Source organism: Peromyscus maniculatus, chromosome 7 (assembly GCF_049852395.1).
Source record: "Peromyscus maniculatus bairdii isolate BWxNUB_F1_BW_parent chromosome 7, HU_Pman_BW_mat_3.1, whole genome shotgun sequence".
NCBI classification, from domain to species: domain Eukaryota; kingdom Metazoa; phylum Chordata; class Mammalia; order Rodentia; family Cricetidae; genus Peromyscus; species Peromyscus maniculatus.
The window spans coordinates 101850879-101867418 of record NC_134858.1 but is presented as its reverse complement, the minus strand read 5'-3'; the positions used below and the strand labels follow the sequence as shown (position 1 = coordinate 101867418).

Sequence of the window (16540 nt, the reverse complement as noted above, 5' to 3'; positions counted from 1 at the left end):
CATATATGTATATCTATAAATTCTTAACTATATGTACTTTTACATGGCATCTTTTCTTTCTTTCTTTCTTTCTTTCTTTCTTTCTTTCTTTCTTTCTTTCTTTCTTTCTTTCTTTCTTTCTTTCTTTCTTTCCTTCTTTCCTTCTTTCTTTCTTTCTTTTCTTTTGAGACAGGGTTTCTCTCTGTATCCCTGGCTGTCCTAGAACTTACTCTGTAGACTAGGCTGGCCTTGAACTCACAGAGATCTGCCTGTGTAGATGTAACTAACCGTCTTATTAAATAAGAAACACAGAAACAATGTAAAAGAGAAAGCCGAGAGGTCAGAGCTCAGAGCTAAAATCTCACCCTTCCGCCTGCGGTGTCCCAGCTTCCCGAAAAGAGACCTATTTCCTGTCTGTTCGTCTATTTATAGTATTTTGTTCTGCCTTCTCATTGGTTGTAAACCCAAACACGTGACTGCCTCATCACTGTCTGAATGTACAGCCCCCTAGGTCTTAAAGGCATATGTCTCCAATGCTGGCTGTATCCCTGAACACACAGAGATCTATGGGATTAAAGGAGTGTGCCACCACCGCCACACTCTTGCTATGGCTCTAATAGCTCTGACCCCCGGGCAACTTTATTTATTAACATACAATCAAAATCACATTTCAGTACAATTAGAATACCACCACATGCCTGCCTCTGCTTCTGGAGTTCTGGGATTAAAGGAGTATATCACTAAGATATTGGAATGTTAATGATATATTTTAAGTATAAAATTAAATGTAAATGAGGAAAAAAGCCAGAAAGTTCCAACATCTTAATTTCATCTTCATGCCTTTGCTCTTGTCCTTGTTTTACTAGTAAATTAAATAAAAACTAGAAGCCTTCACACAATGTCTGCCTTTACACCGAAAATACTGAACCAAAGTGCATCATAAGCAAAGCCTAATGTTTCCTGGATAATCTCATAGGTGGCGAGCTACTTAGTTTAAATGCAATTATATTCTGAATATAATATTAATTTGTATTTTGTTTTGAGATAGAATCTCACCATATAGTCCAGGCTAGCCTCCAACTCACTGTAGTCCTCCTGCCTATGTCTCCTGAGTGCTGAGGTTACAGATATATGCCACTACCTCAGCTACTAACTTGTATTTTCTTTTCCTAAAAGATTTATTTATTTTTATTTTATACATGTGGGTGCTCACCTGCATGTGTGTATGTGCACTATGTGCTTGCCTGGTACCCACAGAGGCCAGAAGAGGGCATCCAATGCCCTGGAACCAGAATTATAGCCAGTTGTGAGTCTCTGTGTAGGTGCTGGAAACAACCCCGAGTCCTCTGCAAGAGCAGCCAGAGCTCTTAACTGCTGAGCCATCTCTCCAGCCCCAGACTTTGTATTCTCAAGGAGTGAACACACAATGTATGAATAGTCTCACCTTAAGGAAAAGTTCCATTTCAGGCTGGGTTTCATCTGTGTAGATGAGGTAACATCTGACGGAGTGACTCCACAGAGAGTGTGAGAACAAGGGGGTGACCTGCAATAAGCCAGCCACAGCAGTATCCCAGTCATCTGGAAATAAAATTTCCATAAATTGATGAAAAATTTATCAGAATACAACTGACAAAGTAATTCCAAGTAAGTGTGAAAAAAAAATAACAGACATAGACTAGAACCTGCTGTCATGTGTTAATACTAACAAAGCTAGAATAACCTATTAGAAGGTAATTAATTTCTAGCCTTATATTCTCCTCTGGGATTGAGGAAATGAATGCCAGTGGTCCCCCCTGGAGAACAATGGATCCCCAGGGTAGTGACTCCAGTTCTATTTTTTGTGAGCCATTGGAAGGGAGCCCGCATTCCCAAGGTGATGCCATTTTGCCTTCTCATTCTTGAACTCCAATGAGGCTAAAAAAGAGAGTTTAAGAATGGTGTAAAATGAAAACTAGTTTTATGCTATTAGTGGGAAGGAAAAAATATGAAATATTGCTGCAAGCCACAAAAATATACAAAGTAGGATTTCAGCTGATTATGACAAAGCTAATACCTGGAAGTAGCCAAGGGCCTTCCAGAGGTCAGGCTGAGGCTCAAGGAGCCATGGTGATATTTGGCTTTTGATTATCAGCCATTTCCTGCTATGAGTTTCTTGTGTGCTATTGTAGCTTTTCCATCATTTATTGGGCACTATTTTCCCTCTACTAAAGGAATATTTAGAAAACCTTCTGTGCTGACAGCTATGCACAGCCAGAACCCCAGTTCAAGCCTCCCTGTAATTATCGTCATTAACAGCATCCGGCCAGGTCCATCCCCAGATGGAGGAAAGTACCTTATCAGAGATACCTCTGTACTCTCTAAGAACAGACTTAATCATCCAGGTGCCTGTTTGAGAAGGCCTGATGGATGTGCCAATTAAGCTTAACTTCCTCCTTTCCCAAACCTTACCTCTAGTTCCAGATCTCTAACTATCACCAGAGGCATCTAGCAGTACACTGGTTGCCTAGCAACTGAGCACAATTTCCCCCACCCTGCAGAAAAACGGCAGATAACTTGGATAGGAGCCACAGGAAAAAAGAAGGCAGTTTTATTTTCTCCCATTGACCTAGCGACTTATAGATTCTTAACATTTTCTGCCAATCACATTTAAGATTATAGTCGAGCACATAAGATCCCTCTTCTTAGACATTATCCAAATTTAGCCTTTATTTAATTCATTCCCCATTGGTCACTTCCCTTTTGGGTTGCAAATGATAATTAATCGTTATTGCCCCTCTATGTGATTCTTATCACCCCTCTGTTTGACCCTGGAAGCCTGGCTTTGTACTGTCAAGGGATTACTGTACGTATGTATACCGTGCCTCCCAGGGCACGGGAGAACGGAGAAGAGAAAAGAAAATGGAAGAACTAGATGGGTAAGAACTTGAGAGGACAGAGAGATAGAGAACAAGGAAGGAGAAGGAGGATTTTGACCAGAGAATACGTGTAGACAAGATGGAAGATGAGGAAGAGTCAGATGGGAAAGTACTAGATGGGTAAGAACAAGATGAAAAGGACCTAGATGAGGCAGAATTAAGATGAGAGAATTAAGATAGAACTTAGAGGGAGCAGTAGATAAATATAGAGAGAAACCAGGCAAGAAAGAAGCTAGGCACGAGAACAGAAATGAGGCTGTGTAAACAGGTGGTTATGCCAGAGGAATTAAAGCAAGTGGACTATAGAGTTCTGTGTGCTGAGATTCTATTTCCCAAAAATAGTCCTCGCTGTTAGTAGTTCTCTCTCCTGAGCCCCTGGGACGTATAATATTAAGAAATATCTGACAAGAACACAATATAAAAATATTGCTTCTCAGTTAAGCTACATCCTAGCCCTGTGGCTCACCAAAAGCAACTGTGAATTCTGAGAATAGCACAGTTGCTAGAACCGGGGTGGCCAGGATGGTAGGAGGACCGTGTTATCCTGAGGAAAAGTATGGAACCTCCGCTGGGTCAGTTGCAGCCTCTGTGCATGCTGGCTTGCCAATGGAATGTGCCAGAACACCAATGCTATGTGTACAAGATTCTAGAATATGAACAGTCACAACCATCAGGCAAGGGACCGGTTACCTCGGTTGATGTTTGCGAAGGGTCCTTCCACATCTATAGAACTGTGGGCGAATTCAGGGCCTCGGAAGGACTGCTGGAGCTGGATCATGCTGCCTATGGACGGCTCGCTTCCCAAGGCTCTGCTGGGCCAGTATTCACATTGGGTTCCAGTAGCTGTTGCAACAAGGAATTGGAATTTCAGAAGAACCAAGTTACTAAATATTTAAAAACTCACTGCATATGTCAAATAGAGTTTCTCATGTCAAGATATTCTATTTATAAATCAAATAAGCATTCAAATAATGGTTTTCGACTTTTGGCAAAGCACTGCCATTCTGGTTAACACAATTCAGGTTATTATCTCAAATTCAAAGAAAAGATTAAAATAGGAAAAAAGAAAAGAAAAATAAACAAAGGAATTTTAGTAAGAGGCAGTGTAGGGCCAGTGAGGTGGCTCAGGACGCAAAGGCACTTGCCAGCAAACCTGAGGACTTGAGTCCAATGCCTGGAGTGCAATTGGCCAAAGGAGAGAACTGATTCTTACAGGCTGTCCTTGGACCTCCACACACGCACCCCACCCACATGCACACACATGCATACCCACATACATATACACAAAAGAAATAAATTAAAGAGGCGGTTTAAAAATTCCAGAAACAATTCTAAAAATCAACTTGCAATTGGACATTTACACATCAGTTAAAATGTAAAGGGATTTCCCCTCCTCCCCCCCTCCCCCAAGATGTAGTCCTGGAACCCACTATGTAGACCAGGCTGATTTCAAACACACATAGATCGACCTGCCTCTGTCTCCTGAGTGCTGAGATTAATGGTGTATGCCACCATGCTGGGCTTGTGAAGGGATTCTGAAGGTAGACTGTCAACAGGGCACTGATAGCTTGTGTCCTTCGGGTTTAAATCAATGTACCAATGAGAAAGACCAAGAAAGGAGCATTGACTTGGTTCTGTTAACTTGCCAAGATAATTACAGTAGCCTTGATACATTGTACATTTGAACAAGCCAATATGGAAGCAATCAGTAAGTCTAATGTGACAGCAGGAGGCACTTTCTCAGCTGTTCTGGGCCAGTTGGGATCACTGCATCTGTTTCTCAAAATGCTGATCACAACCAATGGGAATAAAATGAAAATTAGGCAGGAACTGCCAGTTGCTGTATCTTACTCCCAAATGCATCCCTTTGTAAGACTATACTACCACCCTTATAAACAAGAGGACCGCAACATTTTCTCCTTACACCTACAGAAAGCTTTTTTTTTTTTTTTTTACCTCATACTAATCACAGTTGATTAATACTTTCTTGAACCATGGAACATGCCTTCAATCCTGTGATTTCAGGCTTTTCTTTCTTGCTAGAAAAAATGTTTTATATGCCTATATAAAACTGAAACTTTTTGAGTGACTCACAAAACTACATTGGAAACAGTGAAATACACATTACACAAAGTTGCAAAGAATCCATCACTGTATGGAAAATAATCTGCAGAGAAAATAATTCCAGTATGCATACCCCACCCCCCCTTCACACTTAAGTTGGACACACGCCTGCCTGGCTATTGATGATACTTTCCAACTTTCCAATCTTGCTAGGGCTGGCTTTGGCCAGGGGCATTTGAGCAGAGGAGACTCTATCTCAGGTTGTACTTTCAGGAAAAGCAAGGTGTCTACTTGTGATGCTAAAATAGTTTTTTTAATAGTTTTTTTAAAAATAGTTTTTCAAATCTCTCTCTCTCTCTCTCTCTCTCTCTCTCTCTCTCTCTCTCTCTCTCTCTCTCTCTCTGTGTGTGTGTGTGTGTGTGTGTGTGTATGTGCCTGCACGCAGGAATGCACATGTCATGGCACATGTGTAGAGGTCAGAGGACAGCTTCAGGAGTCAGTTCTTTCCTGCAACCTTGTGGGACCCCGGCATAGAACTCAGGTCATCAGGCCCCAGTGATAGTGCCTCTACACCCTGGAGCCACTTTACAGGCCTGCATGGTTAATTGATTGCTTATTTGACAGGATTTAGAATCACTAAAGAGACAAACCTCTGGGCATATCTGAGAGGGATCATCTAGACTGGGTTAAATGAGGTGGCAAGACCGACCCTAAATGTGGGCTGTACCATGCCTACTGGCTGGGGGTCCCAAACTTCAGGAAAGGAGAAAGCAAGCTGAGTGCAGGATTCACCGCTCTGGGTTCCCTAACTATGAATGCAACGGGATCAGCTGCCTCACGCTCTTGGTGCTGGGACATTCTTGCAGCAATAGGCTGTGGCCCTTGAACTGTGAGTGGGAACAAGACCTTCCTATTTAAGTAGTCTGTTGCCAGGCATTTTGTCATAGCAACAAGAAAAGAAACTCACATGCTCTCCTTTCTTCTTTCCTTTGGGGAAAATGTGATGTGACCTGCAGTGGGTGCCTTGGGTGGGGGTAGGAGTGTGGAAAGAGAGCGTGCATGTGCACACCATGGTCTAGGATGGTTGGCAGAGAATGATGACCAGAGGAAGCCTAGCCTACAATATCACACACTTCAAGGACAGGAGATCCTAACAGCTAAGAGAGACACTGGAAGGTCTCTTCTAGTTGTAAGAGCAGCGCAGGCACTAATCCTGCTCACAGAGAATGAAAATTTCTGAGCATCACTACGGCTCTGCAGAGAGGGTAAGATGACATGAAATGCATTTACCTGTGACATCCGTACAGTTGTCATCCGAATCAGACTCCCCAGGGTCAAAAACTTGGATGCCCTGAGCCTGCAGCCTCTGGAGTTTGCTTTCCAGCTCTCGCTTGGCCCTCAGTAAGTCCTGTATCTCATTTTCTTTGGTCTCCCTAAAAATCTTTTAAAACATAGAATTTAATTTTGAGGCTTTTTTCATAATCACAAAGTTGTGTCACCAACTTTCTCGGGGGCGGGGGGGGGGGGATCCACTGATTAATAAAGTCAATGTTCATCTGGTTCTCAGTCTCCTCTGAGATGATATCTCCAGACCTTTCTCTTATTATTTCACAGTTGAACCCACTGGAAGTCTAGCAGCATGGACGTGTGTCTTGTGTGACATCTAACAAATTTGTTTCCCTCATACCAAATACAGAACAGAATATCTCCAAACATTTCCAAACGCTTCATCTCATGAAGAAACACGTCTTAGAGGTAGGAGAGAGGGTACCGAGGTGAAGAGTACATACATACTGTTTTTGCAGAAAACCTGAGTTTTGATTCCTAGCATTCATGTTGGGTGGCTCCCAATGACCTGTGACTCCAGCCAGCTCCAAGGGATCCTACAACTCTAGCCTCCACAGGCACTGCATTCATGTGTGCCTACACACACACACACACACACACACACACACACACACACACACACACACACACAAACACACACACACACACAATTAAAAATAAAAATGAAAAAGATCCATCCTTTTATCTTTCAATATCTCACCGAAAACGTTCACTTTCACATCTCTCCATCAAATAAACAACATCTAACCTAAAACATGAAATGCTTTCTCCTCTAGCTCTCAGGACCTTCAGGTGTGTTACTTAATTGATCTCTATTTATCATGATATCAGATGAACTTTTTTTTCTGTTGTGTTTTTCAAGACAACCTCTCATTATGTAGACCAGGCTGGCCTTGAACTCATCGAGATCTGTCTGTCTCTGCCTCCTGAGTGCTGGGATTAAAGGCTTGGGCCACCACATCTGGCTCAAATGAACTTTTTTAAAAATAGTTTTTAATCGGTGACACTTGGAGGGGGATAGAAATATAAGGAACTTACCTTGAATTGCCTTTTAACTCTGTCTCTGTCATGTTCAAATGTAACTGCTCTCTCCATGGCTTGGTATTTTGCTTCCAATGCACCCTCTTTTTCCCGAAGTATCTTCTGATAAGTTTTCTGAAGTGCCTGGAATAATTCATCTGTTATTTCTTAACAAAAACAGACTTTCATCCACATTTTAAATTCTGATATATATGCTACACATGTTAGGGTTTTTAATACTCTACTCACTATTTTATCAGTTATCAAGCAGGTCTATGTTGTCATTTTATTCAGGTAAAATAGAAAAAATGCAAACATGTTTGGATCCTATCAAATAGGTTCTTCAGCAAATGAGCTTTTAATGGAAATTAACACTTTTTCTTTGAAATACTGCACCAGTTCCCAAAATTTTCTAAGCCTCAGGCTTTGTAAGAGAATAAGAAATGCAATTTGTAAGGCTTAGCTTGAAGAATAATTAACTAAGAAAGTTTCTGTGCTCCTTGGCATTATATATTAATCATTTTACTGTCCCCTGAGCCATTCAGGCTGGATCCATGGCTGGCCTCCAGTAAATGTCAACATGGCTGAGTGAGATAAATGTGGGAGAGTTTTCTCAAGACTATGCAGGTAAGAAAGGAACAACAGGTTATGCAAAGAATTGGGATTGCTGAGCAGTAATCTGTGACTGTGTGTCTGTCAGCCCTCTCTGTGCTGGCTTCTTCATCTTGCCCCTTTCTACCTGCTGTCTCACATGGCTCTCAATGGGCAGTGGTGCACACATGAAATCAGACGTGGGAAATGCAAGGGCAAGGGCATTGGACAACCAGTAGAAAGTGAGGGTAGCAGGGAGCTGGTAGGAACATCTTCCCAGATAATATGCTGATAGCTCTGTAAAACCTGATGGAAGTGATGCCGGACTAGAAGGAAGGAGCGTTCTTTTACATAAATAAGTCTGTGCTGTTTATCTAATTTCTCCTTCGATGGGTCCTGGAGCTCTTGGGCTGTCAGAGAGTTCTCCCACGGAACAGAAAGGAATAAACAAATGACCATCAGAGAGGCTCCGAGCCCCTGGCATAGAGTTCCAGACTTCTGGCTCTGAGAAATTTTGTACTATCTGAAGGAATTAAAGCCGATATGTTAGAAGACCTAGAAAAGCACTACAATAATGTTGAGTCGATTCACCAAATGGACTAAGGGAACTGAGTAATCTCAAGGACGGGTTTCAACCACAGCAGTTAAAAAACGGTGAAATCAGGTTTCCAGAAAAATTCCTATCATATCATTAAAACCCAGATCTGCAGGACGTCACAAAAAACTGAGCCAACAGCTCCATCTTGGAGATGTGTTAAACTGGGAGTAGTTGTGTGAAGTTTCACCACAGTGTGGCATTTGCGGCTTCAGGAGGTGGGTTGATTGAGTCAAGGTGTCTAAATGAATGAACTGGAAATTGAAAGGGGGGATATGCTGATAAGAAATTAGTTTGGACTCAAATAATGATTCCTCATAAACGAGGAACAGCTTCTGTCCAACTTGGAAAACAACTTGGTTTGTAGCTGGTGCAGGATGGTGGTGCCACCAAGCGGCTGAGTGGCAACCCGGGTCTCAGTTTCCCCAGCGCTTCCCGCTCAGGATGCGCGGTCCCGCATTACCTGCAGCTCCGCCCGCAGCCGCTTGTTCTCGGTGTCCAGCTTGGCCTCTCGGCGACCCATGGACAGCAACTCCTGGTTCTTGCTGACCCGGAAGATCTCATACTCCTTCTTGAGCCGCTCGAACTCGGCTGCCGCGTACTCCAGCTCTGGCACGGACGAGCCGGTGGACTTGAAGCTGGCTCCCAGCAGCCCGCCGCCGCCCGCCGCGCGAGGCAGCGACCCGGGCCCGGCTCCCACTCCCTTGCGGAACGAGCTGCGCAGCAGGCGGGCCTTGGGCTTCACCTCCACCGGGATCTCGCAGGCCTCGCCGCCGCCTGCCCCGTACGTGTCCTCGATCACCTCCCCGCCAGCGGGACTCACCAGCGACGAGGCTGTCCCCATGATGCCCACGGGCCGCCGCGGCGGATAGCTTGCTGGGTCCCGGGAGGAGGTGGAGCAAGGAGGGCGGGGCCTGGCCAGCAGGGCGGAGCGCGGCGAGAGGGGTGTGACCAGGAGCCAAGGGCGGGGCCATGAGGGGCGGGGCCTAGCCTTTGGGGCGTGGCCGAGCTGGTGGGGTGGGGAGGGCGGGGGGCTGGGGAGGGGAGCCGAGCATTCGTGAGTGGGGCCTGGCGAGAAGAGGAGAGGGGCGGAGCGTGGCAAGGAGAGGGGGCGTGGTGTCGAAGAGCGGGCGTCCAGGAAGGGGCGGAGCCAGATCTTAGGGGTGTGAACAAACAAGTAGGGCATGATGCAGCTACAGGAGGAGACCTAGTCTGGAGAGGGGTGGGACGTGGCAGTGAGAGGAGGCGTGGTCCGGTGAGAAGAACGGGGCCCAGGGAAGGGGTGGGGCCAGGTTTGGGGGGCATGACCGGGCAAGTGGGGAGTAATGTGGCAGGGGTGCAGAGTCAAGAGTCGGAGAGAGGGTCCTGGCGTGACATCTAGAGGGGGCGTGGCCAGGGGTAAAGAGCGGCACCCAGAGGGCGGAGCCAGGTTTCAGGAGCAAGGCTGGTCAAGCTCGGCTAGAGCTTTTATGGGAGAGCTGGGGCCTGGAGAGAGGGGCGGATCGAGGGAGGGCTGCAAGAAAGGAGAATGGGGAAGAGCGGAGTGGGTACCACGGACGGGAGCTGGCAGGCCTGAGAGCTTGGGGCGGGACCAGGAGAGGAGCTATACTCGGGGACATCCAGAAGGGAGGACTCCAGAGGAGGCCCTAGCCTAAAAGCGAGAAGGGAGCTACTTCGCTTCCTCTGTGAGAACTAGATCGCTCCACACACCTACCCCTGCTCCACCGCTGCTGTCTCTGCTGTGCCTGGCTAGGGGGGCTCCTCTCTAGAGGCAGTTCAGTGCCTAGTGTGTCTCTCAGTATGCGTGTAATAAATAATGCCAGCCAAGAAAGAACTATAAAGTGTCACCACCTGAGACCACGGGGGACCATCCTTTGATAAGCTCAGGTTTTATAACGCCTGGCTACTGAAACGCTGGGGACCGTATACCAGACGAAAGGAAATTATAATTATAGCGTTTGCAGGAAGGGAACACTTGCTATCATTTTAGATTCTGTTCCAGGTTGCCCTTGGTCTGCCAACTTGTCTTCCTACCCACCCCAGACTGGTGCCCAAGGTTAGACGGGACAAAAAGGGCAGAAATGGCTTTGACTGACACTGTTGTGAGCTGGGCGCTGGTGCTCTTTATACTTGTCCTTTCCTTCCTAGGAAGTATTGCAATTCTTCCAAATGACAGCCACTCTCTCCAATCTGCCATTTTCTCGTTACTGGAAGTCCCTTTGTCCAAGGGTGATACAATTTTATTGCAGCTCTTGCTTACTCCCACCCCACCCCACCCCCGCCGCACCCCTCCCCCCTGCAAGGAGTCTAGTGGCGTTTTAAGCATCTGTCCATGCAGAGCCCTTGAACTGACCTATGCATGTTTTTGGTGGCTCACTTGATCATAGGGTCCCATTTGATCCACAGGCACTGTCGGGTTTCTTGGAAAGCAGAAATAACCATACAAGATATCTACAAGGGAGTGCTCGGGTTGGCACCTGGGGCAAGGGAAGGGAAATGGTGAGACTGGACCGGAGGAGAGGTTGCATTGTGCTGCATTCCCAACAAGGACCTCAGTGATCCCTGCACAGAGTTGAAAGGCTGGGATGGCCCTGTAGAGTTGTCCTGAGTTGGTTTGGGGGCTAGGACTTCATACTCAGCTGCTCTCTTTAGCTGGTGGAGACTGATGGCTGAGAATGGTCTGCTAACAGCATTTTCAGCAGCTGAAGGGTGAAATTCTTCATTCATCCCATCTACCACATAGCAAATAGCCTTTCCTCCAAAGAACTCTGGGAATGCTGGTCCATTCTAACCTATGAACAGCTGATTCTGAACTCCTTCCAACAAAGTAGCTGGTCATCTTGGCTCTGACTCCTTAGATATTCTGCTGGCCTTGGTATTCTTCTGAGTTGAAGGATTACATATTAATTTCTCCAGGTAGTACCATGAGATTTCTAAGGGGAAACATTTCCTCTATCATTAGTACCCAAAGAATTCCCTACATTCTCAAATCTTTTTTAGTTGCTAATTTCTGATGTCAGTTCCATCAACATAAACCAGAGATTTAAAGACCGTTCTCTAGATTTCTTCTCTTTTTCCTTCCTTCCTTTTCTTTTTAAGACAGGGTCTCCTGTAGCCCAGTCTGCTCTCAATCTTTCTTTGTAGCTAAGGATGACCTTAAACTTCTGATCCTCCTGCCTCCACCTCCCAGGTGCTGCGATTACAGCTAGGTGACACCATGACTGCTCTGTGCAGGGCTGGGGATCAGACCCAGTGCTTTAGACATGCTAGGCAAACACAACTGATTTGTCCCATGCCTCTGTCCCATCTTCTAGACAATTCATTTGAAAGTGTTCATGTTTGGAATGTGGCTCAGCTGAAGACATCTATGAGTGTGCCTACATACTAGCCCTCACCCACCTCCTCCAACAAATGACAGAAAAGAACTACACTAATTGATGGCACTGTGAGAGTTCAGATCCTGCTTAGAGCCCAAATCAACCAGTCCCTACTTTGCCTTCATCATCCTGTTTGACATGTACTTCACCTTTGTTGGACCACTTTCCTTCTGCCACCGACAAGGTTGCTAACTCCCATTTCTTCAAAATCTAGCTTTCTTCTCTGACAGTGTCCAGAATGCTGGATAAGCATACCTGTTGAAGTTCACCCCCATGCCAACAGTTTCAACAATCACTGCCTACTCTGCAAGTACCGTTTTCCTAACTCCATTCTGCGTAAGTTGCACCTACATTTGTGAAGGTTGATCTCCTCTGTCAACTTGACAGGATTCTGAATCGTCTAGGAGGCACACCTCTGGCATGTATGTAAGGGCATTTTCCAGAGAGGTTGAACTGACAACAGGTGAATGCTGGTGATCTTGGTTGACCGCAGCTGGCTGGAGTTGAGATGGCGGGAGCGGGATGGCCAGCAGGCGTGGGTTTGAATCCCATTTCTGACACCATCCCTGGTGGTCTAGTGGTTAGGATTCAGTGCTCTCACCACCAAGGCCCGGCTAGCTCAGTCGGTAGAGCATGAGACTCTTAATCTCAGGGTTGTGGGTTCGAGCCCCACATTGGGCGCCAGATATTGGTGAAATTATTAAGGCCACTCCACGTAGTTAAAAGGAAGATTTATTTAGTGGGTAACTTACAAAAAAGGGATAGGTAGGTCGTGGGGTCTGGGGAAGGTGTATCACAGTCCAGCAGTGTTCTCTGGAGCTCTGCTCAGTCAACCTCCACCATCAAGGGTCCAGGAACAGAGAGAGCGCTGGCCCATCCAGATCTCGGGTCTCCAGGTGTCTCCCTTGGCCCTGCCTTGTAGGCGTGACAGTTGCCGAAGCCTCAGTGGGGGTTGGGACTTCCAGATCAAAGCTGGAATGACTACCCACTACAGGTGAATGTGGGCACTAACTACCATTCCACCCTCTGGGGCCCCAGAAGGAGTGCACAGGAGAAAGCAACTGGATCATCGGGGTCCATCTCTCTCTGTTTCCTGGCCATAGATGCAATGTGGACAGCATTCTTGCCTTCCTGACATGAGGGGCTATTCTCTCAACCTGTGAGCTGAAGCATTAATTTAATTAATCTTTATCAATAAAAAATTGGGAGTCAGATATCAGGGTAAAAACCGGAACAATCATAAAATCAGGAAGCAGCCACCAGTCACCTTCTACCTCTTCTGTTCCTCTGTCCAAAAGGGATCCTCTCTCAGCCCCACCTTACTACTTTCTGTCTCCTCTGTCTATAGTCCTCCAAATCTGAAAAGACCTATTAGGACCTCAGTTCTCCCGGAGCTCATGGACTAGAGTAGTTGTCACTGTGATCTTTAAATACGGTCAAGTGGCTTTGTAGATTCTTCAAACAGAAATCTAGGTTTGCCGAGACCCTGAAGCTGTCTGCATCTATGGAGACAATGACAAAGACATCGTCTTTCTCATCAAGTAACTATATATATATATATATATATATATATATATTCATGTTGACCTTGGATAAGCACTGATCAATGTCAAAATGGGCAAACCCAGTGAGCAAGCCAAAGGTGACCATGTGCAGGGGGCTAGCAGGGACCCGGTATGATAGGGTAGTAGATTTCCACCATGTTTATTAATCCTAAGGCATGGCAAAAATATAGCCCAATCTAGCCAGGCAGTGGTGGCGCATGCCTGTAATCCCAGCACTTGGGAGGCAGAGCCAGGTGGATCTCTGTGAGTTCGAGGCCAGCCTGGGTTACCGAGTTAGTTCCAGGAAAAGGCACAAAGCTACACATGGAAACCCTGTCTCGAAAAACATATATATATATATATATATATATATATATATATATATATATATCCCAATCTCAATTTAATAATCTGTTCTTTTTCTTAATGCTTAACAGAACCTACCTACCTTACTCTGCATTTTGAAGTGTAACATTGAACATAAAGATACAGTGAGGAGTAAAATTTCTGGCAGGTGGCCTGTGACTGATTGCAGCTAGATGCTCTGGGGACAGAGGCATGGCAAAGGCTCTTGCTGCTGAGAGAGATGGCCTGAGTTCAGTTCCCGAGACTCACATCATCGAGGTAGAGAACTGACTCCTGAAAATTGTTCCTTGACTTACAAGTGTTTGCCACAGTGTAATTAAAAAGATAGCTTATGAGGCGGCACTCTGAGACTGGGTTTCACTTCGTAGCCCAGCCTGGTCTTCAACTCACTTCCTCCACTGGACACTTCCAATGTGCTTAGATTACAGATGTGCTTCACCATACCTGCCTTGCCTACAGACATTTTTAATTCTTCGCCCATTGAAAGATACCGTTTAAGACAAGGAGGGCTACATGTGTGGGACCAAGTGCCAAAGAGGGAATGTCACACCTTTGTTCAAAAATTATGAAGAATTGCAAGCAACATCAGAGTGTTAGCCCCAAAGTGCAGCACATGGTGGGCAGCATATGGGAGTCTTCATGGGGCCACATGAGACTGCCATTGCTTTGACCAATAAACCGTAGTAGAAGTGACCTTGTTACCATTTCTAAGATGAGTCTCCAGGAGAATGGCCACTCCATTTATAGTATCCTGGAACTCTCTGGGAGTCTATAAAAAGGCTGCCATGCTGGCGAGTTCCTGTGCTGGTGGCAGTCTCAGTTGGGCGCAGACTTCCAGCCACCCTTCCCAGTTTGGAGCAGCCCACTTACTATCTGGGTGCCAAGTGACTTCAGTACACCCCACAGTGAGCAGAGCCACTCACAATCCAGGAAGTCAGGAATATAAGGAAACTGATTTTCCTTCGAGCCTCGAACTTTTGGAATAATTTGTTCTCACACCTGAAGAAGAAAAAAAAATGCTTTCATTTGATTTGCACAGGATGTCATATTAACAGGCAGTGATGCCACTCTTCAAAACACGACTCAGAAAAAGTGATGCTCTGTATCTGGTTCTCAGATTCTGGATTTTGAAATTTCTTGGGACAGCTGTGTGTTGTGGCCTAGGATTGAAGTCCGAGCGGTAAGGAGGCTGAGGTAGGAAGATTGCCATGAGTTCTAGGCCAGCCTGAGTACAGCGTAAGACTATCACACCCACATGAAGGAGAAGGAGAGGAGGGAGAAAAAAACAGAAAGAAGAAAAAAAAAGAGAAAGATGGTGAATGAATTACTTGGGGGTACTTGTTAGAAATGGAGAGAGACTGGGTTTCTGAGACTGGACCCTTCAATCTTCATGTTCAGTTATCTCTCAGGTGATACACACCTACTTACAAGCTCAGCACCATGAGATTGTATAAAAGTGTGGCTAGGAATGACTTAAGTCCTTATGATTTTAGTAGGATAGTCCCCAGGTGTCACCCACACCATTGCTTTGAAGCTCAGTAGGGATCTGCTACCCAGCGGCCACCACAGAGCTTATGAATTGTCCTCTGCAGGATAAGAACAGGGAAACATGATGCCTGGAATATGTCCTATCATTTGAGACACACTGCTCTAGAGGAGAAAGGACTCAGCCTTGCTACCGTTTAAAATCACTTGGAGAACTTGAAAAAAAGAAAACTGATGTCCAGGCCTCAACCCAGACCCATTAGGTCAGGACCTCCAAGGAATGGGGTCTGTACATCATTGCTTCTTAAAAGCTTCATAGAGCATTTTAGTCGGTAGGTAGTCCAGGCAGAAAAACAATGGTTTCATCTCTGCTGTCTGCCTTCTTATTGCTAACATGTGCACTGTCCCCTTTAGTTAGCATCTCTCCTCTCCAACTATTATTTCCTTTCATCAGCTTGAGATAGGGAATGGATCTGAAATTTTTATGTCTTCAATAGCATTTCACTTGAACCTTAAAGAGAGGTGCCTGTCTTTATCACCAATGTTCACATCACCTTGGAATAAGTGCCTCATGGTCAGGAAATGCTACAATGGAGTATTTCTGGAGAAACAGCTTAGAAAAACTTATCATTTAATCACTTTAGTTTTTTTTTCATTTACGGAAGTGAGGCCCCTTATTACAAAGTCCATAAGCCAGACTCTAATTTGGGGCATTAATAGAAGATTTGTTCATCTATCGGTGATTTCACACTTCTACCAGTAGGTGGCAGTATAACTTAGGAAAAAGCAACTTGGCTGGTAAATCACATGCTTCAGAAAGATCATCTTTCTGATGTGAAGGTGACTGTGAAGGATCCAGAGAGGGTGGTGTTTTAGTCACTAATGACTACATTGATGCACTTAGCTTCCATCAGGAATAATAACATGACTCTGCAAGTAGGTAAGAAACAGACAAGAGCAGGGCTTTTTAAAAATAGATATGAAATATTTAAGTCCTCTAGAGTCATATGGTCTCTGCCATAATTATTAAGTTTCATCATTATATCACAAAATGGGCCTACCTGATACACAAAAGGAAAGCACGGTTATATTCCAATAAAGCTTTATGTGCAATCACAAGTGGCTGGGTGGGTTAAGCTTGGAGCTGAGCTTGAGTCCTGACCTGCAGAGAGGAACATTCCTCAAGCCTGGGTGGCTTTCAGAACTGTTTGAGGCACTGGTTAATACTTGAGTTTTCAACATACATCAAATTTACTA

The 16540-nt window shown here is 45.2% G+C and overlaps 1 protein-coding gene and 1 non-coding gene across 2 annotated transcripts in view; one reads left to right on the top strand and one right to left on the bottom strand.

Moving 5' to 3' along the window:
• Nphp3 (nephrocystin 3) overlaps positions 1 to 9409 on the bottom strand; it is a 38699-nt gene extending 29290 nt beyond the window's left edge. The window contains exons 1-5 of the mRNA XM_042281531.2: positions 8975 to 9409; positions 7344 to 7469; positions 6249 to 6399; positions 3585 to 3737; positions 1424 to 1557 (exon numbers count right to left, since the gene is read on the bottom strand). Coding sequence (XP_042137465.2) covers positions 1424 to 1557; positions 3585 to 3737; positions 6249 to 6399; positions 7344 to 7469; positions 8975 to 9355 — 945 coding nt within the window. The 5' untranslated portion in view covers positions 9356 to 9409. The remainder of the gene's footprint in view (positions 1 to 1423; positions 1558 to 3584; positions 3738 to 6248; positions 6400 to 7343; positions 7470 to 8974) is intronic.
• A 3087-nt stretch (positions 9410 to 12496) lies between these two features.
• On the top strand, positions 12497 to 12569 carry Trnak-cuu (transfer RNA lysine (anticodon CUU)). Its single transcript has one exon. It is a non-coding gene; the product is annotated as a tRNA-Lys (tRNA).
• The last annotated feature ends 3971 nt before the right edge of the window (positions 12570 to 16540 follow it).